At 37.4% G+C, this 25,451-nt stretch overlaps 1 protein-coding gene across 2 annotated transcripts in view; it reads left to right on the top strand.

Moving 5' to 3' along the window:
- The window catches only part of SKAP2 (src kinase associated phosphoprotein 2), a 120,187-nt gene extending 100,017 nt beyond the window's left edge, over positions 1-20,170 (top strand). The window contains exons 10-13 of one of the 2 annotated variants that reach the window (XM_048303017.1): positions 2,540-2,623; positions 7,620-7,732; positions 17,240-17,341; positions 17,739-20,170. In XM_048303017.1, the coding sequence (XP_048158974.1) occupies positions 2,540-2,623; positions 7,620-7,732; positions 17,240-17,332 (290 nt within the window). In that variant the 3' untranslated portion in view covers positions 17,333-17,341; positions 17,739-20,170. The remainder of the gene's footprint in view (positions 1-2,539; positions 2,624-7,619; positions 7,733-17,239; positions 17,342-17,738) is intronic. The other variant, XM_048303025.1, reaches the window with a different exon arrangement.
- The last annotated feature ends 5,281 nt before the right edge of the window (positions 20,171-25,451 follow it).

Here is a 25,451-nt window from a genome sequence, read left to right on the forward strand (position 1 = left end):
TGCTCCACTCTGAGCATGATTGCATTAGCAAGTAGTGTGAACCATTTGCAACAGATTCATAAAGCACAGGTTTGTGCCAAGGACCTGATGTTTGTTGTGTATTTCAGAGGAGGTTTCCTACGGAGTCACTTCAGCCTGGTACCATGGGATGAATGCCCATTAGCAGCTGGACCATGTCCAGCATGCTTCTGGACTGCCTCTTCCAGTCTAATTGTACTTGAAACTTTGTCCTTTCTGTGACAACTCTGTAATGTAAAGCAAGGTGGGATGAGTGAGGATTGTTGAGATCCAAACCAGTATGCAAATATGGACAGTTTTGCTTGAATTTGGCACCTTTTGGAATTCAAAGAGCTTTGATTCAGACATTTTCATATCTTCAGATGTCGATCTGGTGAACTCTTGTTTCTAGGAAATAAATTTTTCAGGAGAATGCATATATTCTAAATTTTTTCCATGAAATCGCAATGAAATCTACATGTATTCAGCTGTACCTTATGAAAAAATCTCTTCAAACCTCTCCTGCCGCTTTTAAAGTTGAGATACCCTCTACTTGAGTCAGTCCTCAGTTTAAACTAGTCTGATGACCATGACAAGTGATAGAGTTAAAATCCATAGGACATTGAATGCAACAACTGATTTAGGTCCAAACATTCAGTAACATGTAATATCACCATCTGTTTAATCAAAAAATAATATCATACAGTGTGTGTTGGATGAAGGTGGGTTTTTCTGGGAAAAGGGAGCAATTCTAGAAAATGTGACTAATGCTGGAATACTAGTGCCTGTGCTTGTGTAACATGGTAGGGAACCCACAGAATGACAGTGCCTCCTAGTGCTCTGGAGAGCACAGAAGGATGCATTTTTGCCATTTATGCTCCAATTGTGAGTTCTTAAAATAAACAAATGAGCATACTTGGAAATATGTGACAAGTATTAATGCCAAGTAGGGAATACATTTGGAACATCTGAATGCAGTACATAGTTAGAGTGTTTTGTGTGTACTGCAGCTTCCAATTTCTCCTGTTCTATTGCTGGGTTTTTTTTTCCTGTTCTTTCCCCGCACCTTGGCTTAAAAAATAGTTTATATTCATCTTGACCAGATTTTTAACCGGTCAAGATTCAGAGAACAAAAAAATCTTGTTGGCTTAGTAGGGCAGAATTTCAAAGCTTTTTGTAGAGTGAATCTTATGATGTAATATTTGTAGGACTGTGTATAGAGGTTAGCAGCAATTATGCGTATGCATTTCAACAGGTCTACTCTTGTGCTTTAAACATCTGCTTTAATGTTTGCAGGAACAGTCTTGTGGATAGATTAAATTTTTACAAGGCTAAAACTCCTTTGAACTCTTGATATAAAATTCACTCTTTGTCAAAGTAAATGGGCAATTACATAAAAGTTGCACAATGAGGAACATTTTAAATGCTCTGAGTGCTTTATCTGTTGTCTGTCATTAGTAAAATATCAAAATTAATTGCTGAAATGTGTATCTTAAAAAGAAGCTTGACTATCTGTATAAGATGTGATGAGTAGCAAAGGCAGATAGTTTAAATGTATTAAAAGTCCAGTTCTTCTTTGAGAAGTGGGTTTATCAATATACTATTTCCTCATTCAGTACAGCAGCTTTGTCACTTTTGATATACTGTAAATGCCAGGATAAATTTGTTTCTACTTCCTTATGAACCTAAAGACAGGATTCAGCTAGAAGTTTGTTCCCCTGTTTTATGTCATCAGCAGAATTGTTGACTGGGAAATGTGAGGAGCAGATCTGGTGTCCCTGTACTGAGTGGAGTGTGGATTTACTCAAGTGAGGGTCTGGACATGAGAGAGTTCCATGTCTGTACCAGACAGGGAGTATGGGAGCACATCCTTTGAAATTGCCTGTGGGGATTTCAGTGTTCCAAGCCTGCTAGCCAGAAAACATGCTTCAGAGCTGATCACTGCCAGGTTTTCTCTTTTCTTGTCTCCTAAACTTGCAGTAAGTAATTTGATAGAGTCTGGGTTGCTTAAAACCGTGGTCAGGCACAGTGGGCAGGAGCAGTGAAGGGCATGGTATCTGTAGTGGCTGTGTTCCCATTCTGCAGGTGTTGAGCTACTGTGTCTGTAGGACAGTGTTGAAGGTTCTCTGCCTTTGTTGCATACTGGTCTCTAGAACTGAGTTATTGCATGGGCTGGGGATACTTTTTCACACCTTGGTTTCCTTTCCTTTATCCTTTTCTGGCAAGAAATGTATGCAGCAGAAGAGGACCCTCATTCTAATTGTCTCGGAATGACTAAAAATCAGCAAACTGCAGCTCTATATGACTGCATTCAGACCAGAGTGAAAAGGGAAACAGATGTTCCCAACTGAGATTTTGAAAGAAAGCTCTTGGAGTGTTTGGATGGGTGGCGGAAACCACAGAAATAACAATGTTCCAACTTCTATATAAGTGCAAAATAGTAAACAAGGCTTACAGTCTGGAAATATAGAGTATGTCTTTCAGGCTGATGTGGGCTGTAATTCCTGTCAGCTGAAGTGTCCCTTCATAATTTCACTTGCAGTTATGTGTTTTGCAGAGGAACGTCTTTCTTCAAAAGCTGAAGTGCCAAGCAAAGAGAGCCAGGAGGAAGTTGCCACTGTTTCAGGTAATTAAAACCTTTCCTCTTTATTTTGCATATGCACTTTCTTTTTACCATTATTTTCTTGTCTATTCCATTTGCTGCTTTAAAATAATGTTTTTATAGCTCTGTAAAGCTGTCTTTTTAACCTGGGTATGTGATGGCAGCAAAACTGCTTAAGCACCACTTAGGATGCATGAAAACCACTTGAGAAGGATTTATAAAGTAAGCCAATTTATACAAGGTATTCCTTCCTGAATTACTTTGTAATGACTCAATTAGCTTTCATTTCTGCACAAAGGAGATTTAGTTGCATAAATTAGCTTATCATCATTGAGGAAGTGTCACTGCTAAAGGACAGTTTATAGATACAACATGCAGTTGCTGTCAAACCTATAAGAATGTAATATAGACATCTGTGTATACTTTGTGCTTGAGCAGAACAGACTTCTGCCATTCAGAGACTAACAGGGGACAACAAGTTGCCCAAGGGACTGGCAATGTAGACGTCTCTGAAAAGGTCAACTTGACACAGGCTCTGACAATCGACCCAAAGCTCTGTCTTCTTTGATAAAAATCAGATAAACTTAAGACCACTAATTGATCTGCAGCCTGTTTAAATGTTGGCCATGCATATCTTCATTGCATATGATTACCAGAGAAAGCAAATGAATTGGGTAAGAAATGCCAGAGTCCAGTGACAGCAGCATAAAAATTGGAAAAGGACACAAATGCCCAGAAAGGCTGTGAAGGATATTGTCTCAGCTTTAGCTTGGCAAACCGCCCTGGTGCTAATTATCTCTGGGACTGGAAAAATAACTGCATACACCATGTAAAGTCACATAGCCAGACAACTTTTCTTGATAGAAAGGTATTTCCAGTTATGCTTAAAAACAGTATAGTTTTGTGCTTCAAGGGCACAGACCTTTAGATAAACTATTGGTGATTTGACACAGCAAGTAGAGAAGACTCACTTCTTATCAGACCTTACACCTTTCTGAGATCTGCTGCATTGTAACTGTGACCTGCACTGACATGCAATCTGGCTCTCCTTCCCCCATCGTACATAATGCACATAATTCTTTCAGGGCTGTCAAGGAAGGGGTGGGCAAGAAGAGTTCCTTTAGGAAGTAGCTCTGCAGTGCTCTTCCTGTTGCAACATGTGGAGAGGAAACAGAGGCCTGATTTCCTGACCCATACAGGAAAGCAGGGACAGGTTGCTGTGAGGAGTCTTGGGTTGCTTTTCTTGGACAGGAAACAAGAGCCAAGCCATCAGATGCTGTTAGCATTGTGCTCTGCTAAAAACATGTGTAAAACAACATGACTCATTACAGCCTTAATATTTAGTACTCATTTAGACATTACTGTAATTACAGGAGTGTGTTGTCATAATGGAGCGTGGGGTCAATCCAATTACAAAGTTGCCGGCAGTATTGGCTTTTTTCATGAATGTACCTTCCTGAAGTTCTAATTGGTCATACTTCTAAGGAATCAAAACCTTAGCATCTGCATATCTGAAAAATTTTAACTGCTATAAGAATAGCCTTATCAGTCTTACTAGTATTTGTGCAATGTCATTGAAAATACCATAGCAGTTCCCCCAGATGTCAGGTTCATTTCAAGCAATAGTTTTGTGATCTGATCTTACATAGTTCACTATTTAACACTGGAAATTTGTTTGACTTTTAGGGCTGAGCTGACATGAGTATTTCTGATAGGCATCACATCATAAATAACTGACATGACTTGAGAATATTTTATGATTTTCCATACAAACAGCGCATACATTCTTAAGTTTAATTTATTACCTAGCTTTACTAAACCTGAACTCACAGAAAATATTCTGCAAATTGTCTGTGAGCTCAAGCTGATTAGTGCAAAAATTTTTGGGTTTTTTCCTACTCTTTTCTTGCCCTGACATATTTCTACTTCAATTAACTTTCAGACTTGAGTTCTTTTTATTGTGTTGTTCTTAATGCTAACTCTTGCTGCTAAAAAACTTTACATTAAATTGCTAGTGACCTAGTAATTTAAAAATACCGAAGCATTGAAGAGTTTCAGTTATATAATATGGCTTGCTGGGTCTTTTTTGTTATGACTGTCTACCCATTTTCATTTCCACAATCACTATTTCAATAAGTGTCATGTTTTCTGCCTTATCAGTGTAAATATGTTGATTTTAGGGTAACTAAGGAACAGTAGAGGAAAGTGAGAAAGATTTAACCAAACATCTTGGAATAGATTAGAATTTGAGTCCAAATAAATACACTACAGTTGTTTTGCCCGTATTTTTTAACTTTTCTGCCCTGTGGGATAAAGGGCAAGTAAGTAACAGGCATTTTTTGAAGTTTAGGGCATCATCAGAACTAAAAAATAACTGTGTTCTTTCACAGGGTTTCTCAAACTGAAGGGGACCAAAGTAAGAATGAGTGGGCTTGTGTTTCGCAGCCTTTTTTTTTAATTCTATGCCTGTGTTTGTAAGCACTATGAATCATTTTATGAAGCGTTTTTCACTTTATACATATAAAGTCTGAAGTTACATTTAAAATTGTCTTTTATGTGTATGTAGTTGCCCTTACAGAATTTGGAGAAACTTGTGCTGGAGGGCACGAGAGGGGGATTTTGAATTTGAAATTAATGTTTCTTGGAAGACCAGCATAGTTGTCCATAAACTTACGCCGCCAATTTCTTTCCCTGTTTTTTGTTTCTGTGCTCCAATATACCAATATATTGGTATATATTTTTCTGAAAAATGTGAACCTATCTTAAAAAAGAACCCTATCTTATGTTGAATTCACAAATGACAGCACAGAGCCATGGTTAGTCTTTGGTCAGTATCTTCACTGTTGCAATAAGCTTATTTTAAAATGCATCTTTTCCAGTGTGTTCACATTATTAGTTGGGTTGCTTTCCACTTTAAGACTTAATTAAATGCTCACGATGAGCATAAAAGGAGAGACATGTCTCACCCGCTGTTGGGTCTCTTCTGTTGCAACTTACTTTAGTGTTAACAGGAGTTACTTCAGGCACATAAAGGTAAGAGCAGAACTCAAAGTGGTAAAGGTCAGTGTGAAAAGTCATGATTTCTTTCAGTGATGTTCTAAAGAAGTAAAAGTCCTGATTAATGTATTTTAAATGAGATCAATAAGCCAACTGATGAAAGATTTGAGAGGTGGGATATACCAAAATAGTTCTTTTGTTTTTTTGCTCATGTGGACTTACATTATCTTTTATGACTCAAGAGTTGTGAACTCTGATCAGTACAGTAAAAAATGACCGAGGAGAGATTCTGATTTAATATTTATTTCAAATTAATTTCATTCTAACCTGTGTTACTGTTTATTGTCTAATGCTGAATTGGTGAATGATGAGGTCAAAACAGGAAGGGCCAAAATTTGGAGGTGCAACAATTCAAACTGATTATGCCTTCATGTTGAAATGATTATGTCTGTGCATTTTTAAATAACCAAATCTCTTATTTCTGAATGATATGTGAGCGTTCATATGGGTATCAATTGTTGCTTTTGGGGTGAGGACAGAAGAATTTGGGCCCTGGCAGCCAGAACGCCCCCTAGTGCTGCGCAGCAAGTTGTAGCTCCTAATCAGCAGTTTATGGAAAATTAAATGGTGGGTGACTGGCATAGCAGCTTTGAATTCAAGATTGTGAATATTTAGCCTTATGACAGTATTGCCACCCAAATAAGATAGCACAGAACACAGACTGAATTGAAGATAGAGAAAACAAGCTCTTCTTGCTCATACAGAGAATATTAAAATTCAAATCTAAGTATTTGCCAAAATAGAGAAGAACACAGGTTGAATACTGCTATTTTTTTATAGTGTGATGCTTTCTACCTCTTGATACTTGATATTTTAGCAGGATTTTTTTGGTAATAAAATGAACCAATCATGGTTAAATTGTAAACTATAAATGATGGTGTAGAGTGCTAATGACATGCAAATGTAACTGGTGTATGTTGGAATAACCAGCAAGCCTGCAGTTCAAGAATCATATAACAAAACTAAGATGACAGCCTTGATCCAGCCAGTTCAGTGATATTTATGTTATCAGAATTAGAAGATAGCTTTCCAGTGATGTAAATTATTAGTACATATACATTCTGTCTGGTTAGTGTATACATAATGTAACCGGTCATCTTAGTGGTATTGCTTACATTCTTTTTGCATTAACTCATCACACTCCATTCTCATGGAATTAAAAACAGGAAATAGTTTGCAGTGCAACAGAAGCACCCAGTGTATTTAACTGTGTGTGAGCGCTGTGTTTCAATAGATGTACTCTGTATTGTAAATGTATGACAAAGCATTTATTACTGGGTTATTGCCGTATTACAGAGCAAAGAGTGCTAAATAATCAATCAGTTAATGGCCTGTATGGCAGCTTGAACACAGCACATCCATTGTGCTTATGCTGTTAGAAGGATGAGTTTATGACTGTAGTATAGTTGCACGTTTAGCCAGAGCTTAATGTCCTAAACTGGAGCTGACACAAATATTTTTTGAAATGCAGCTTCAGCAACAGTTTCCAAGTTCTCCGATATTTCAGAAGGAAGAATCAAGGATTATCTCAAAGGTTCTCAGAGAAGCTATTTAATTTTGTTGGAACAGGAGAGGGAGGGGGAGTGTATCACAAAATACTTTAGCTTCCTTTTACTGATCATTATTAATTATATTCTAGCAGTTTTATCAGTTTCAAGTTGGGATACATATATGGCTTGCTAGAAATATACTAGTAGAGGAAAACTAGCTGCTTTAAGTTGCAGCTGAAAAATGCTTTGAAAACCTGTAGCTACATGTCTCTCAGTGATGCAACTTGCCAGTGAAGGGCTTGCACAGTAAACTTAATTTTCACTTGCTTTCATGGCAGGAAGGGGCCGTTTCTAAAAAGAGGAATAAGAAATGTGTGCTAATAAATTGCTTTGTTCTCTCTGGAGATTTAAAGAGTAACTTTAGTTATCCTCAATCTCGATTGTTTTGTAATTAGATGCTGTTTTCTTTGCAGATAGCGAAAATACCGATTATGCCAATTTCTATCAAGGTTTGTGGGACTGCACAGGAGATGAAACTGATGAGTTGACGTTTAAACGTGGTGACGTTATCTACATTATCAGCAAGGTATGAGACACTACTGGGGCTACATGGTTGTAAAAAGAAAGCCATGGCAGAAGGGTACATTCCCACAGTTCTATAGGGGGAAATTGGCACTCCCTTTCAGATCCTTTGTTTGCAATCAGATATTCACTGCAATTAATTATTTTGTCAAATGAGCTATAATCTCAATTAAAACATAGCCATATAACAGGAATTAACTTTAAAGCATGTTTATTTCCTTGTTAAATCTTGGCTACCATTTGTTAACTGACTTAACAGGAGACAATGTGCTTTCTGCTTGTAGAAGTTAACCTTGTAGAATTTTAAGTTATCTTGTATGTTATGTTTTTTGTTTCCTGTTTTATATTCCTGACTGCTGATTCGGACTTTTTTGGGATCTTGCTACAGAATATGGTTTGTTTTTTTGAACTATGCTTTCATCTTCGTATGTATATTGGTACTATTCTGACAGCTCAGATTCCGAATTTGTTTGCTCTGACAGATTTGGGCATTTTTTACTACTTTTCTGTTTGCAAAGTAAATGAGAAATGTAATTCCTCTCATCTGAATTGGCACTAAGCAGAAGAAGTATGAAGTTTTACTCTATATTAATGTTGGTGAATTTTCAGATTTTCCCTTAAGCTCCCCAACAAAAACAAAACATCTGTTAAAATATATATGTCATGGTCCATTGAAGTCTACTTCTGAACAATTAATCAAGGGAAATTTCTATTTTCCCCACATATTAGAAAAAAAAGCAGAGCTTTTAAAGTTCTCATTGAAAACACCCTACATTTTAAAATATGTGTAGAATATATATCTTATTGCTGTTCAGTGTAATTAGTACAAAAAATACTGTAGGTCACTGAAATACAGGTGCAGGTGCATGAAAGCTAAAGGTATCTGTTTGTCTCAGTTTCAAAATCTTAAGTTTTGTCACAATTGCTTTAAACCATCTGTGATACCTTTATATTCTGGATAATAAATGTAACAGCTTCTGTTTTAAATAAATTTAAGATTTATGGATAGAAGGATAGTCCTATATAAAAATATAGAAGATGTATTACTAATATTAATTTGACCATGTATGTCTTTTGAGGTATTTCATTGTCACTTAAACTAATAACCGAATTGCATTACTAAAGACTGAATAAGGCTTGTGGATTGGGCAAACTTTCAAGAAGTTATTCAGCGCTGAAGAATTGTACTAATTTAAAATAACCACCTCTTCCCCCTCTCACTCCCCCCATAAGCCCATGAGCGAATGGATTCCACTGTGCGAGTTTCGCCTCTTTGTGGGTTGTGCTCTTTGGGTACATTATGGGGACAATAAAATCTTAATCTGCAGCTTGTAGGTGAAAAAAATTGCTTGCTACTCCTTCCCCAAAAGAGTGAGAAATTTCATTTAAAAAATGGAGCAAAATAGAAAAACAGTAGCTTAAGCTGTCCTCTGTATATCAACTGTCCTGTTGCCATGCCGTGATTAATCCATAATCGGTCCTTGAAACAGGCTTGCTGCTGCTCCAGATATATAGAGCCTCTCTCTATGGGTATGATTTCTACTCCAAAATACAGCCCAGAAAAGCCAGCCCTGTTTCACTTAAAGATTGGTACAGCTTTTTCAGAAAAATGAGTGTTGGCCCCTACTGTCAGCTTGGAATTTAGGGTCCTTGGAGGGGAAAGTGCTAGAGAATTATCTATCTTAACCCTCCACTTGATTCAGTTTCAAGGTCTAATCATTTATGAGCTCTTTGTCCGGTAAGTGAAAATATAACCAAAGCAAAAGTGAGCCTAACCATCCCGAAGTGGGTCAAGACTTTCCTTCTAAAATATTTCCCTGATCCGCTACATTAATACTTGGATTTTGTGGCAGGAATCCGAGGCAATTTTTTTATTTTTTCACACCATCTAGTGGTCGAAAATGAGAGATGCAGGTACTGACAGGGGGGCGATGTGTATGCATCTAAAATGGTGTCATAAATTCAGCTTCAGCTGAACCTAGCTGTGGCTTTATTGCCTTTCTATCATATGTCAGCCAGGAACATTACTCTTGAAAATCACATTTTGCTGATAAGGAAGTAAGTATGGGTATAGCAGTGTTATAGTAGGAAGGGTGAAGCATTAACAAAATATCGAGCATATTTGTGCAACATGTAATAGTTCTTTGTTTTACAGTGAAATATAAATGGTATAGCCTGCTCTGATGAACGTGATAAGATAGATATTCATCTCTCCCAGCAATAGTTATGCCAAAGCAATATATGTTTACCAGCTTTTCTCATACCTGTATAGAAATTAGGGGGAAAGCAATTATTTGTTTCCAAGAAATGAGATCATTTGTACAAGTAATTTTGAACCAGTTTAGCAAATTCAGGCATTTATAGAATTTAAATAAAGCAAGAGGAGCAGTATGTTACATGTAAGTTTCTAGGTAAATGTCTCTTAGACAAATGAGCATGGTTTCAGTTTGGCAGTGTTTACTTCCTAAAATAGCTAAGTATTTTGCAAAGACAAATCTCCAGAATTTGCTTTAAAATGAGCATCAAAACGCAGTGTTACTGCAATGAGCATGAGCACATACTCTGACAACAGAGATACCTATGCCTGACTAGTGCAGTTACTGTAGAAAAGCATGTTTTTCTTGTTTTAAAGGTGTATTCAAAAACTATTTAAGCTATTTCCTGAATATTTATGTCAGTTGTGGCTTTTGTGTGGCAGCAGTCCTGTGGGCTTTTACAAAAGACCCCAAAAACCTCACAACTTTTTTCTAGGTTTTTCTACCTAGTTTTCCTCAAAAGTTGAGTTTTTAATCTGAGCAGAATTAACAAAACTATCACAATAGTACTTGTTAACTTTATTTAAAAACATAGTTAACATTTCAGATTAATTGATCAATGTATCTGTACAGATATACTATTACTATTATTTTAATTTATAATATTCTTGAATATTCAAGTGGCTTTTATCACTTATGCTATGAATGATGTGAACTTTCAGAAAACTATATACCCTTATTCCATTATGCAATAAAAAAATATAGCTGTACTGATAAAGAGACTTGTTAATAACATTTCTTAGTTAATACTGACTGTTAGAAATTCAATACTTTGGAGTCCTGTTTTCTAAAAGGATGATTGCTCTTAACTCCTGCTCATTTATGGGCTTGCCTTTGCTTTCAAGACCATGTGATAAATGGGAAAACAGACCACAGTATAGCAATCATTTTTATAAGCCTTCCATAGCTCTACTCAAGAAATCAATTTCCAGAAACAAAGATAACTGTGGATGGAGGTAGTTCTATTTTTCTTTCCTAAGTTTTGTGTGCACAATTTATGCAAGTGCAACACTTGCAGTACTTATTTGTTTGCTTTAGGTGTATGTTTTGTGTTATGAAGTTCCATAGTTTCATCAGCCAAATGCAAGTAATAGTGAAAATTTACCTCAATATGTTAGTAGGCACCTGCATAGTAGAATTACTGACATTTCTTAACATTAAACTAATCTAATACACTTCCTATTTATATTTGTATTAAAAGAGCAAATAATACTTCAAAATCAGAAATCATATCCTTAACTGGAATTCTCCTTAATTGTTATTATTTCCTTGCACACCAGTGCTGCTCACTCTGGTATTTATGATCATGGAAATCTCATCTATGACAACCTTTTGCTCTAGAATTTTTCATGAAAGTAGAGTGTTAACTTGGTGCTTAGATTATCCTATATTTAGAGAGGTTTTTAGACAGTAGGTTTCAAGTGTGGCAGATTTTTGTTCTTTCAATACAATAAATGTTAAAATGCTCACATCTCAACCTGTATTTTTTGCCTAGTAAAAAGACAAAGAATCTCCACAGCTCATATTACTGCTTATGAAATAAAGTGCAACTTAACAATGCAGCTGTTTCAGAATCACCGTGAACATTTTGTCCACTATCTGTATAATCTTAATAAAATGTATTTATTTGGTATTTTTTCCAGAAGATATGAAAGACATACTAAAATCCTGAGTGTTTTATTTTGTCAGATTGTTTTTTGGCTGATCATACTGAGATCCGTAACTGCTATTCCATGGCCATACTGCCTGTGGCTCCCCTAGCAAATAGGGAGTACCAGTAGGAGCGGATTTGCAGAGTGGAACACTTAGTGCTTGAGGCCCTGGTGTCCACACCATGCTTTCTCAAAGCTGTTTGATGTCCAAAGAGGTCTAGCCTGGTTTTGTGGAATGAGAACACATTAATGGTTGGAGCATGCTCAAGTGCATCTTTCATTTTAGCTTCATCTGAAAAAAATGTAGTGTGTGTGCTCTGAGACTGATGCTCTGCAAAGGGAGCCAGTAGGGGGAAGGTGGGAGCTTTGGGAGGTTCACTTCTGATGCTTCTGATCAAAACAGAAATGCAATGCTAAGTTGTACATTACCCATTTCCTGGCTTGTTTATTCTTTATGGGTGGGGCTGGGAGAACAATAAGTACATGTCTAAACAAAATAGTGAAGGCCTTTAAACAGAGGGTTGGTTAGAACTAATGCAAAGCAACTGTAGCTCTGTTGGTTTGCATACTGATAGTATGTAAGCCTTTACCTATCAGATCAGAAAAAAAATTGGCCATGTGTCATCTAATGGAAAATAAAATGGCCTTTCTATTGTTCCAAGGCATTTTCTGGGGACAGTTTTGGTTCAGAATTCAGTCTGCTTACTGTGATTTATATTGGAAATCTTTAATTGCTGTATATTTTCTCTCATGTCATCATGAGAAATAAAACCTAATAACGCAATCATACAATAAATCTGGTGCTTATATTTTTAAAGATGACCATTTTATTGCTGTCTTAAAACAACTCTACTACCTGTGAAGAAGTCTCATTCAGTTATTTAGGACATTTGTCATTCTCTGCTTTTAGAGAAAATGCTCTTCTGTGCCAAAACTGCTCCCTAGTTGATAGTGTATCATTCAACAATTACACCAAAGGAAGTTCTAAAACTTTTTAGCTAGTATGAATCTCCTGGATGAATTGGAGATGTTTTAAAATATTATCGTGCTAAAATTGCACCCTAGGATATTCTTTGAAAAAAATTTATTCCTGCTTCTGACACATTTAGCTTGATAGTAGAGGTTACTTATTTTAACCCCAAACAAGGCTATAGATATGTTTTGCTTCTCAATTTTAAAGTTTGCAGGTATTCAGCTCATAAGTTAGTATTACTCACAGTGCCACTAGAAGAAAGAAGGAGAAAAATCTTGAATTCACATACTTCAGTTGTATTTTTAAAAATACCACTCCATTTTTTCTTCAAGGCATTGAAACACAATGATAATTTTCAGCAACTTCTTTTTAACACCAAACAAATAAAAAAACCCACACCACAAACACAAAAACCCATACCATACGTATTCAACTATGGAGACTAATTGTACAAGAACTAGATGTTCTCAACTTTTGCTGAAGTCAGTAGAAGTTTACATGGTGCAAAGCATCTGGAGAATCTCATTTAGGCAGAGGAACTTTTGCTACCTTTAGAAAAGTTTGCTTTGGAAATCCTCAAATATAAACATTTTCTCTTTTTGTATGTCAAAATATCAAAATTCTCTTCTGTAGAGGACTAAAATCTTGGATTTAAATGGTATCGATAGAAAACAGGTAGTGTATTGCTAACTATTGCATTTTCCCCAAGTACAAAAGGTTTTATGATCAGGGTCTCATGAAGTCATGGGTACATAGACATCAGTGCAGTGAAATTGGTGGGATGGGGACAAGGAGAAGCATTTGCTCGCAGTGTGTTCAGTTGAGAGCATTTAAGGAACATGTAAACCCTGATGGGATTTTTACCCCCTGCTATCTAGCATGCTGTACAGAGAGTGTTTTACCAGCATGTTAAATGTTAAGTCATAACCTGTTCTTTGCTGCCCTGTGAAATTACTTCACTTTGGTTAATAAATTCTGCTGGGGAAAAAAAATAATCCACTCCATGGCAGTGGAAATGCAGAAGTAGCTTAGAAAGCATTTGGTCATTTGTTAAGGTTGTTGTTTCATATTATTTGGCATAGTACATTCCATTGCCCTGGTGCTTGTCTTCCGGTGGTGGGAAGGGTAGTGGTGGCCCCCTCCTCCCCCCGGCCCTGCTAACATTGCCTGGTATGGCAAATGTGCTCCCCGTCACATGGCAGAGCATGGCCTCACACTTGTGCATTCTCCTCATTGCAGGCGGCTGGATCTGGCCCTGCCCCCCTCTCCTATCCCTCTGTTTGCCTTGGAGCAATTCATTTTGCAGTTATTGAATTTCTTTGGAGAGTTATTTTCATACAGCGGAGCATCACAGCACCTCTGGATCTTGATAGCGTTTCTACATAAGGAGAAAGAAGCTTTGTGTTAGTAATTACCTAACATTGTCAGGAGCTGACTGCAGGCCTCTTTCTAGTGATAACAGAATAACCACATAATGTAGCTTTATAGCACATGATTAATAGAAAATAATTACACATCCTACAAAGGGATGCAATATTTCTTATAAATTGACTACAATGGTTTCCTGTAGATTAAAGGACTCTTCATTATTTTATCAGTCCTTCTGAAGTATAGTCGCTTGCCTATGTTAGCAGTGATATTAAGAGCTGAATGCAGTGAGGGATACCAGATGGTAAACCCAGTGGTACCTGAGATCTGAAGCTGATGCTTGCAAAAGCACAGTGCTTCCCAACTTTTTTATTCGTATAAAACCTCTAACTGTATTCATATTCTTCTGCATATTAATCATTATTTCCCACAAATGTGGACTGTAGGCTTTTATTCTACACATCTTAAGCAGCAGTAATAGACATATGGACCTCACAACAGCAGTGTATTAATGAAATTATATTGCTGCGAAGGAGTTTATAATTGATAACATTGATAGAGACAATACATCAATTTGGATTTTATGTCTGACTTCAAGAGAAGACTAGGGGGGCTGCTTATCTGCCTCACTAGTTAAGCACTCTTTCATGGTACTGAGGATAGGAAGGAGGGGTTAGGAGTTAAAAGAGAAATGTCTGTACTTTAATCAGTTTAAAAGGGAGTGCTATCTAATTATTCTAAAACCAGAGATTAAGGTTTTATGTTCCTGGTAACCAGGTATCTGCATTATATTTTTGTTCAGACTTCTACAGACTGCAGATAGTTTAATTGGGATTCATGTTGCTCTTGAGACCCATACAAAGAATAGTAATGTAAAGTAAAAGCTTCTGTGTTGCAATATTGTCTGTATGGTATAATGGTTGCAGTGAATCCTTAAATTAGTTTACTAGTCTGTTACATCAACATTGATTTCATCTTCTCACTTAGCTTCATGGCAGAGCAGTAAGTGGTGTATTAGTAAGTAGTAAAACCCAGAAAGTTTTCAAAACAGCAGCATGCTTTTAATTTTAATTTGAGCTATCTGAATTATTTCTTTAAAAACAATTGTTTCTAAGTCCATGTAGTGTTGCTAAGTGGAACATTTTCAATGGATAATGTAATCCACAGGCTTTTTCTGTGCCATTTGTCATATGCAGTTTAATGACTGCTTAACTGAGCCACTTCCCTCATTTCATGTATTGTTTGTTTTTTTGGCTGATGTCTAGCAAAACTTGCTTAATCACTCTTGTCAGTCACTGTGCGAATTCCATGTAGCAGCTTAAAATCTTTTGTTGCTTTCTCTTGGAGAGATTTATTGCTGAGATTCCAGTAGTATACGTGAGTGCTGCTCCTTTCAGCAATTTCCCACTTCAGTCTTGAAATCCAGTTTGTATATTTAAACAGTGTATTGTGAGACAGAGAATAGATTTTTAAACAGGCTGATCTGGAAGATTATAAACCTCAGTGTCAGGGTATTGTTTCGCCTTTAAGGATTTGGGGTGTAATGTGAAGCCCCATGGGAAAGGTTATTAACTTCTGTGGAGAGCAGTGTGCACTGAAGATCGGGTTCAGATACCCCTAGACTTTCAAGACCAAGCCCATCCCCAGCAGTCTGCTTTGGAGTAGAAGGGGGAAGAAGGTGGAATTATTTTTGCAGCTTTCTTGTTCGCTTGTTCACATAATAAATGAAGTTTTTCCTGCTGTTTTTTAAGTGGATTTCCTTTAAATCACACTTACTGCCGTATTTCATGCATAGTAGGATAGAATCTTTTAAATCACCAATTCACTGTTAAGAGAAGGAAGAAAATGTTTAATTGAAGATTAGTGTTCACCCTTCCACAATTAGAAAATATAAAACTGTGTGTGTGCCTGCATGCAAGCGTTAAAAAAAAAAAAAAAAAAGGCGAAAGGCAAAGAAAAAAGAAAAAAAGCCCATATGAAAGCGGGCCATCGTAGTTAAGCACAGAGAGAGCCGAGTACACTAAGCACCTCATAGGACCCCAGAGAACTCTTGACCAGGCAAAATATGCCAGCAGCAAATCATTATAGCTCGGGCTTTAATGAAACTCCATTAACCCTTAAGCTCCACTTGGCTATTTATAACCAAAAAACTTTACCTACAGTTCAAAATAGTAGCTTCATCTCAGTAGGACCAGTAATTCAAAATCCTAGAGCTTTTTGCTCTTCTCATCAGAAGAGCAGTGTCGCAGGAAGCAGATGTTGCTTATCAGCAATACTATGTATTTTGTATTTTGCATATTTGTTCCAAAGTAATTTCTATCTTACTAATCATTCAGTTTTGAGTAGGGTCTCTGTTTTAATACTTCATTTGTAACTCAATATATGTGTGTGTGCAATTCCAGCTGTTAAAATTTATTGAACCATTTTTTAGGATTGATCTTAAAATATTTATCTCATAGGAAAAAAATAAATTATATACCACAATATGCAATAATTACATATCATTATTACATTATTTTATTTTCACAATAATTATATACCACAATACCACAATATTCTGACTTGGTACTGCTTTTGGAAGATATTATTTCTTTAAACTATTATAATTCATTTTGTTTCATATTTATCTCACTAAGCCTAAACATATTTGAAACAGGAGTGCATTAGTCATCTGTCAGCAATATGAGATCTGCTGTAGAATTTTCTGCAAGCATAGAGCAATAGTAGACTTTGTCCATAGAAAGATATTATGTATTAGATATATAGTGTTCCCTTCACATTTGAGTGAAGTAGTTTTTAAAATAAGTTGATGGTAAGTTTCTTAGAGTTTAGCTTGTGATACTAAAAGAATCCCTGTGGATTGTTATATGTCAACGTTTTGCTATGAGATTTTAATTACAAAGATAAGGTTTTTGTGTTTGTGATGAATAGAGGATAAGGAGGTCGGCTATTTTTAGTAGGTGTTAGAGAAGCATGGCCATAATTAAGAAATTTTCTTGAGTATGCCTGGCCTTTTCAAAATTTAGCTTCTGCCTTTGCCTAACTGCATGTGAATGCCTATAACAAAAAGATAAAATGTTTTAATTTTCAGTTGAAATTATTATAACTGTATATAAGAGAAAGCATCCATAAGGAGTTGCATACAAAACTCTATTGCATTTATATCAGACTAAAGGTTAATACTGCCTATTGTTTTCAATTAGGAGTACAATAGATTTGGCTGGTGGGTAGGAGAAATGAAGGGAACCATTGGCCTGGTGCCTAAAGCCTACATAATGGAGATGTATGATATTTGAGAGGCCTGGGTAAGTACATTTTAATCCAATCTTCTGTAATGGCTTATATGTTCCCTTGTTCTCTGTTTCATAAGTATGTCTTTCCTGGAACCTTTGTAGAAGTCCTGTTAAAATAAAGATTATGGCAAAATATATTGAAGGTTCAATTAAAGTACCTTTTTTCCTGGGATTCTATATGAAATATTAGACCACAGGGTACAAAAGACGATATATTTAATAACTGTTCCTTTTCCAGATTAAAAATAAAATTGGTGTTGTTTCTATTTAGTTTTGTTACTTTAGTAATATGTCTATATCCGTCTGTGCAGAAGACTGTGGAAGGGGATAGATACTTGGACTGGGTTTGAATGCATGTTTGAGGTTTTTTGGTTAATGATGAACTTTCAACTTCCCTCTCCCTAATCAGGAGAAATCTGCACTTGAAATGAAGAGTGGTGTGCAGCTGCAGTTTACAGACCCAGCCTCTGGAAGAAGATTCTGCTGTACATGTTTTGTGGTTTCAGCCAATGTAGTCAGATCCTCGCCTTGCGTATATTAAACATTATAAGCTGTAACTGATCATAACTTTATGGAAATGTTCTTCTTAGCCACTTTTTATAGAATTGTAATGCTAGGAAATTAAATAGATGGTAATTAACATATGGGGCACAAGCAGCCATACAGTGCCTGTTGCTCTTTTTCTAACATATTAGCAGCACTCTGTATAGCTGTAGGTTTATGTTCTTTCAGGGAATTTTGCCATCTTTTCCTGTTTTGCAGATTCAGAAAAATTAAGCAGAGCTTCGAGGGTAAACTGCTACTCAATTCATGCATACATTAACCTTTTAATGCTCACTGTACATCTTGTGCAGTTTCATCAGAAAGTTGAGGGAAATTTATGTATAATATTTCATGTCTTCAAGGTATTCTGTTTCCAAATGTTTTTAAGTTATGCTTTAGCCAGTGATTTATTTTTCTCATATATTTAGTATTGTATTGTTAATTACTATTTTGTTGACACACAATGAAGACTTGTTTCTTTTGCTGGTGTAATAAATTGGCCTGTGTGGTAATACTGCCCTGATACCATTCTGACTTGGACATCGTAATTCTATGAAAGTTTGTGAAAATATATTAACCCCCACAATTTTTGCTAAGTCAACATGAGCTAAATTGCAGGTAAAAATATTTTTCTCCATGGTAGTGTGAAATATTTTATCTGTACCTTACAGATACTTTTGCAGAGTCAAATCTGGATACCTTGCTGGTATGTGGAATTCTGATACAGGCTGTGCAATGGAGATCTTCACCCTATGTAGATGAGCAACAGCTACCTGCATTGCATTCTTGTGTAAAAGCCAGAACTTTGTGTCTAAAAATATTGGTTGAAACATAAAAGAGTACACTAAAATACTACCACTTGTGGACAAGTGGTTGGGCAAGTCTGAGTTAATACTTTACATGCTCTTCTTTTGGAGATGTGCTTTACCATTAGCATGCAAGATGAACTTTTTTGGATCCTCCCAGACAGTTGATTTGTGAGACCCTTAATCTGCCAACAAGGCAGGTCAGGCCAGTCTGTGAGTTGCTGAGCCTATGCAGGTCCCTGTGTAGTTGTTTGTGCTTCAGGCGGACCCTGGGAACACTCTGGGTTAAAAGGAAACATTAGTCTGAACTTGGAATTTGGATCCTTTCAGTAAACTAAGATGCTGTGCTCTATGTTAGCTAGTGTATGGTACTTGCTGGTACACTGAATGCTAATAGGCGTCAAACGGGATGGAGTTTTGTTGTAATTTTTTAAAGAGATAGTCATTGGAATTGATTCTGTGCGTTATCAGCCAAGCATTAAAATGATAGATTATAGTCTTCAGATCTTTCACTACTTTAATTTGTCAAGCGTACTGGTGGATTGTGTACAGAATGTGAAGCGTTAATAGCGGGGCTGGAAACGCTCCTTCTCCCTTGTTAACATGGCAGCGCCATAAATCTGCCCACCAGAGTGGCATTTTATTAATTACAGAATTCCGAATCCCACCACCAACACACCACCAAGTACTTTTTAGGGAATAAACCCTCCCCCACGTCCTGAGACGCGGTGCCGTGGCTCGGCGCTCGCTGTGGGCCCGGCCCGCTGCGGGGTGCGGGGTGCGGGGTGCGGGGCGGCCCCGGCCCGGCCCTTGCGCTGCGCGGCCGCGGCGCTGGGTGGCAGCAGCTTTTCGTGGGACGGGCGGAGGCGGAGGCGGATCGCGGTCTCGTCTCTGGCCCCTTCCCCCTCCGCGCTGTCCCGCGCCGTTTCTGCCGATTTTCCAGGAGAGGGAGTCCTTACCCAAGCGATGAGGGGCAGGGCTGCTCGGCGCGGCCTCTCCTGGGTGGTGACAGCCAGAGAAATCAAGTAGCTTTTGTCTGTAGTTCTTTTTTAGGGCTTCCCCCTTCTTAGTACTTACTGCCAGCGGAGAGTAAATAAACTGCCTTAAATTCAAAACGTAAAAGATGTCCTGAAACTCACTGTAAATATGTCAGAATAAACCAGCAACGGACCATGGATGAATGGTTTACTTTATATCTGTGCAAATACCATAACCTTTTTTGGCTAAGAAAATCTCAGTTAATACAACTTAAACAAAACTCGGGTAGAAGATGCTAATCGCTTCATTTTCTTTGTTCACTTGGATTGTGCTTGCCTGTCTGTGAACAGCAAGAGAGCAAATTTTTAAAAGGTGATTGTAACTCTCACATTGTACAGTGTTTTACTTGATTATTTGCTGTGTTCTGGATTTGTATGGTACTGCCATTAGATCTTATAATAATGTTCTACTCTGCAAATTTTTAAGGTTCAAATAAAGTTTAATTGTTTGCAAACTGTTATGATGCTAATAATTCAACAGCCTGCTGTGTTACTAATGAAATTACTTTGTTATGATTAATTTGGAAAATAGTGTGTTGATTGTAGTAATTAAGCACAACAAGGTGAAGTAAATGATTCTAATGCCATCTGGCCTCCAGACTGAATGAAGAAATGAAATGGGGCTGTCATTTGAATTTATTCAGAGAAGTAAGGGTAATACAAATGCTTTTTATAGCAGAGGCACCCGGATATAATCATGCCACTCTGTAGTATCGTTTCATGTACTTCTGTATACGGATAACTGGTTCACATATTTTTCCAGCATCTCGTTAGGATATACCTCTTTGTGCATACTGCTGCTAATTACATGTACTGATGGCAGCGTATGCACGAGTTCTTCTATCAGAAAGATGTATGGATAAGATTTAGAGAAGTGATATGCCTCAGCTTACCTTTTGCTCCCCTATTAAGGATAAAAACTTTCTGTGACTGGAATTAAGCTGAAAGTGAATGCTAATTAAGATCCCATTCTAAATTCAAAACCAAATGCATAAACTTCTTTCTTTTTTTTTGGCTCTGCAGTCTGACACGGTATTAGAAGGAACGTAAAGAATAACCCTTTAGAACCTGATCCAAAGACTGTTGAAACTGAGAAGCTATTAAATTCACTTGCTTTTGCATCAGGATCTCCAAACAGTAATTCAAAACCAGGCAATACAGTTTCAAAGTGCTTTTTTGCTGAATACTCTTTGTCCTCTTTCTGAAAGCGATGCAATTATTTCCGTATGCTGAACCAAACAAAAGAACAGCACTGATTTCTCTAAGCCATATGATAGAAATCCATTTTTCTATCTCCGGTAAAGCAAAATGAAGTCGTGGGTATAAGTTAGAATTCTCACTTGATAAGGTTCTGTGGGACCTAATAGGAAAGCTGTAAAATATTAAAACGTGGTGAAAGTACCCAGGTAGATGACAGTGCTCTTCAGCTGTATGAGCCATTTGATGTTTCTCTCATCTCTCACTCAAGTTGATGAAAAATTTATTAGTATGTAACTATGGGAGTAAGCATGTGCATGGACACCTTATAAACAACTTTCCACTTTACATAGCACAAAGTACTGATAAACTCGGTAAGACCTTCACTTACTAGGGTTTCTCTGAAGCTGACATTTCTCAGGTGTCTGCTTAATGCCATCTTTATTTAGGAAATCTGATGCTGAGCTCAGCAAAGAGTACTCAGCCAAATCTGCATCTCTGTCTTAGAGTTCATTTCCTGCCCAACATCCATTGTCTTACTGTGAGGGACCAGCACCAACCAACGTCACACTATGAATTTAGAATTGTGGATTCAGGCTAGGTGTGTGCACAGGATTTGGCACTTCTGGGATGCGATTGTAACTTGACTCATCTTTCCACCCTACAGGAAGAAGTAAGGGGAGCCAAAATTGTGGCAGGATGTGCAAGTGAAAGGGATGCAGCTTTTCTTATCCAACTGTGTTGTGCCAAGGAATATATATGTTTATTTTCCCTTTAAATTGTAAAACAGATCAGGCAGTGATAACCCATGAATTGTTATATCATAGCCTTTTATGGATTTGTTCAGGAGTGATTTTGTAATGGGATCTAGACAATTCTGTTTCTGCTGTCTGGAATTGTCGTTAGTCCCAACTGTCACACACAGAAATTCTTAGGGAGCTGGGTTCAAAGCAAAGTAGAGGAAAAACCTCTGCACCTGAAAGCTATGTTAACATAAGTCAAATTTAAAATGGAAAATGTCAGCTTCTTCCCAGCCTTTTGGGAGGAACAAGTCTTTTAATTAACAGGAAAAGCTTAAAAATCCGAGGTGTCATCTTGTAGCAATGTGTCGGAGAATAAAGTACAACAGTGCAGGCAGTCTGAGAAGAGCTGCTGGTAGATGAAGAGGCAGATAGTTTCAAATGCCACTAAAAACCCATCTATCTCTATTAATTTTCTGCTCTAGCAAACTGATAGGTTGGAGCTTTTATCCTAAAGTATCCTCACTGTCTCACAACCCATAGAACAAACTTCCTTTCACCCTCTATTGTAAGGCAAGTGCTACTCCATAAAGAGATTTGTTGGCTAATGAGCATTTTACAGCAAGACTTTAAAGTTTATGCTGTGAGATGAAAAAAAAAATTCACATTCAGTTACAGTGGGAGGATTTATGTTGGCAGAAGAGAATTACCAGTTTGGCCACTTCCAATCTGCCGTAATTGCTTGCATATTTAAATATATTTACTATAGTAAATAGTGCTGTGGGGTTTTTAATGGCCACAGACAATAAGGACTTTAGTTTTACACCTCATGCTGTAAGACAGGTATGTAGCACCCCCGAACTGACCCCCATGTAGAACTGCCTGGGTTAAAGGAAAAAAGTATTGCACAGGATCATTATCTTTCAAAAGCCAGCAGCATGGATGTGTGCCTTGGCAGCCTCCCACCCAAGAGCTGACATGGCCCAATGCTGCTTTTTTATAGTCAAATCTAATAGGGTCAGCATGGGAAGAGCAGAGCGCAGACAGTCTGACAGTCATGGGCAACTCAGTTTGTTCACTGGTGGTCTTCAGCCTCTCAGACTTAGTTCAGTGTGGAAGGGAAAAGATGAAATCTGTAAACAGTCACATGGCATCAGGAAAGCATCTTCCTTTTCTGTTGCTCTTTTCTAAGAGGACTGCCATTCTTTCCTTATATTTAAATTAAAAGCAGTCAGGCATGAATGCACATGTGTGTAGGAAGGAGTAGGTTTTATTATATCGTCACTTACAATCTTGTTTTGATGCTGGTTTCTCCTTTCTGGTGTTTATGTTGGCATGCTTATAATGGCCACACTACCTTTACTGTAGAAAAAAGGTATTTCTAGCTTAAAAAAAAAAAAAAATCCAGTTGTTGAAAGATTCTATTAGCTCCTCTTTTGTCATTTCCCACCATTTTAGTGCATTGTGTCCACAGTATCTTATCAAAATCTGTGTTTTTTGTGACAGTAATTTCTGCTTGTGTGTAAAATACTCCAGGCCAATGTTTTGAAACATCTTTTCCTCTTATTTTCAAGCTGATTTTGGACCTAGGGTATTAGACCTCAATGAAGGGGGAAGGAGAGAATGATCTGTACATCTAGAGTTCTGTTACTTGACTAAAAAATAGGTAGTCCACATTAGCAATTGTGAGAAAAGTTTTGGAAGGTCTCTAAGCTAACCAGCTTTCTTTCCATTAGTTTCTGATTCTGAGACTCGCACATTATATTTAACCACTTCTCGACTGAGATTACCTATTCAGCTACTTGCTGTCCTGTGATAGCCAGCCAAGGTCACCTCTAGGTCATTATTGACTTGTGACCAGAATTGCCTCTCTCTAATGTATCTGGTACTGCTTTAAAGGCAGAGCTCGGGAAACAAACATCTTCTCTCCTGGGCTTTGTAAATTTTAAGGTGAGTAAAAGTTCAAAATGCAGAGGCATCATCCAGAATAATCTCTCTCACTAAGCCATGTTTATGATTTGTATTTCTGTGAATACTCTGTCTTCATTTTAGTCCTGCATTCATTTACTTATAACAATTATGAAGAGGAGAACGTGTACCATGAGGCATCTCCCTAAAACATCAGATTTTGACAGAATTGAGTGAAATTAACGTTTCAGGTGCAGATTATGTGAATGCCACTTGAGAGTGTGAACCTGTATCCATACCAGTGGTGGTCTCTGTCAGATTTTGGCAAGTGGAGGAGAACAAAGAGCTACATGTCTGGCCCTTAGCTGAAAACTGAGCCTTACTGATCTATGTCTGATATTATCTTAGGCCCTTCAGTTGCACTGTTGCTTCTGAGCATTTCTAATAAATTCAATGAGCTAGAAATTTATGCAGGTGTTTGTCCATCAGGTGTGGATCAGGGTTTTGAATTATAGTCTGATCTGACAGAATGGCATACGAAACCATGATGTGATACGTTCCCATTTGCCGGTCCTCAGACAAGCTGATGATTCCAAGAAGCATACGTGGACCACAGAGGGATTTCATCATGCCCGTCTCATTAAATGGTAATAATAATGTATTGCAGTGGAATTCTGTTTTGCACATTCTGGTTGATGTTAAGGAGGCCTTCATGCAAAATACCCTTACTTAGATGTTGTAACATCTGGAACGTGGGGAATATGTGTTAGAGTAATTCAGTCTAAAACTGACCAGGGTGGCTCATAGGGATCACATAATGGATCCTGAGCAGCTACTGAGAGCACATATATTTCATTTAGTAAACAGTGTTTGATTATGAATTAATGGTGATAATGCAGACAATTATTTCAATAATTTTGTCTAGTTAACAGTAACAATAGGCATACTGTTTGTTAAATGTATTAACTGGAATTACAGTAGCTTTTCAGACTACATTCATCATAATACTTGGTAGTGTATGTCCTTCCCTTGTCTGTGGGCTTGTGACTGTTCTGCTCATCTTAAGTGTTGTCATTTTTGCTGGTATTACAGAAAAAAAATTGAAATGTAGGCAGTTGTCAATGACACAAACGTCTTTTGTCTTTTCCACTGTCTGCTTCTTGAAAACAGTCAGTTCTGCATGTATAGTCTGAAACAAGGGAATTTAGCCATGTGACTCCCCCCTTTAACTCAGCAAAAGTTATGTAGGTAATTCTTAATTTGAGGGCACACTATTAACTCCTCGTTGACAAGAGTAAGAATTAGTCACTCAGTTCCCTTGGCTTTATTGCAACTGCTCCTGAAACTTCTTCCTTGTGAGATACAGGATTTAGAATCAAGTTGTTAATATTGCGGAAAATTAATTTTTTTAATTTAAAGTATACTGCTAACCATCAGTTAGCCACCTGGATACAGGGCGCCACTTTATCTATGAAGTGATTCTTGATGTTTAAAATCACTCTGTACCCAGCACTTAACAAACACAGGGAGTGTTATGAACACAAAGAGAATGGCTTTGGTGATTTTGATCTCCAGAGAAGATCTCCTTGGCGTAAGATAGTTCTTGTAACCAGATGGAAGTATTTTATGTCCTACTCATTTTGAACTCCCAGTTCACACCCTGATGATTTGTACACTCTGGGCTGAGGTCTGATTGATTATACCAGGATTAAATGGGTTTTACTCTTCGGAAAATGTTGCAGGTATGCCAGCTGTGAGAAAAGTTGTATTTGACCCTGTCTGTTTCATTGTCTGCTCCATTTCCCTACCAAATCTGAATTGTATAGGGGCAGGTCTATAGCACTGTCTTGAGGAATCTTTATTATAGACAGCTGTCAGTGGCAGATGAATG

This window comes from Corvus hawaiiensis, chromosome 1, assembly GCF_020740725.1.
Source record: "Corvus hawaiiensis isolate bCorHaw1 chromosome 1, bCorHaw1.pri.cur, whole genome shotgun sequence".
NCBI classification, from domain to species: Eukaryota; Metazoa; Chordata; class Aves; order Passeriformes; family Corvidae; genus Corvus; species Corvus hawaiiensis.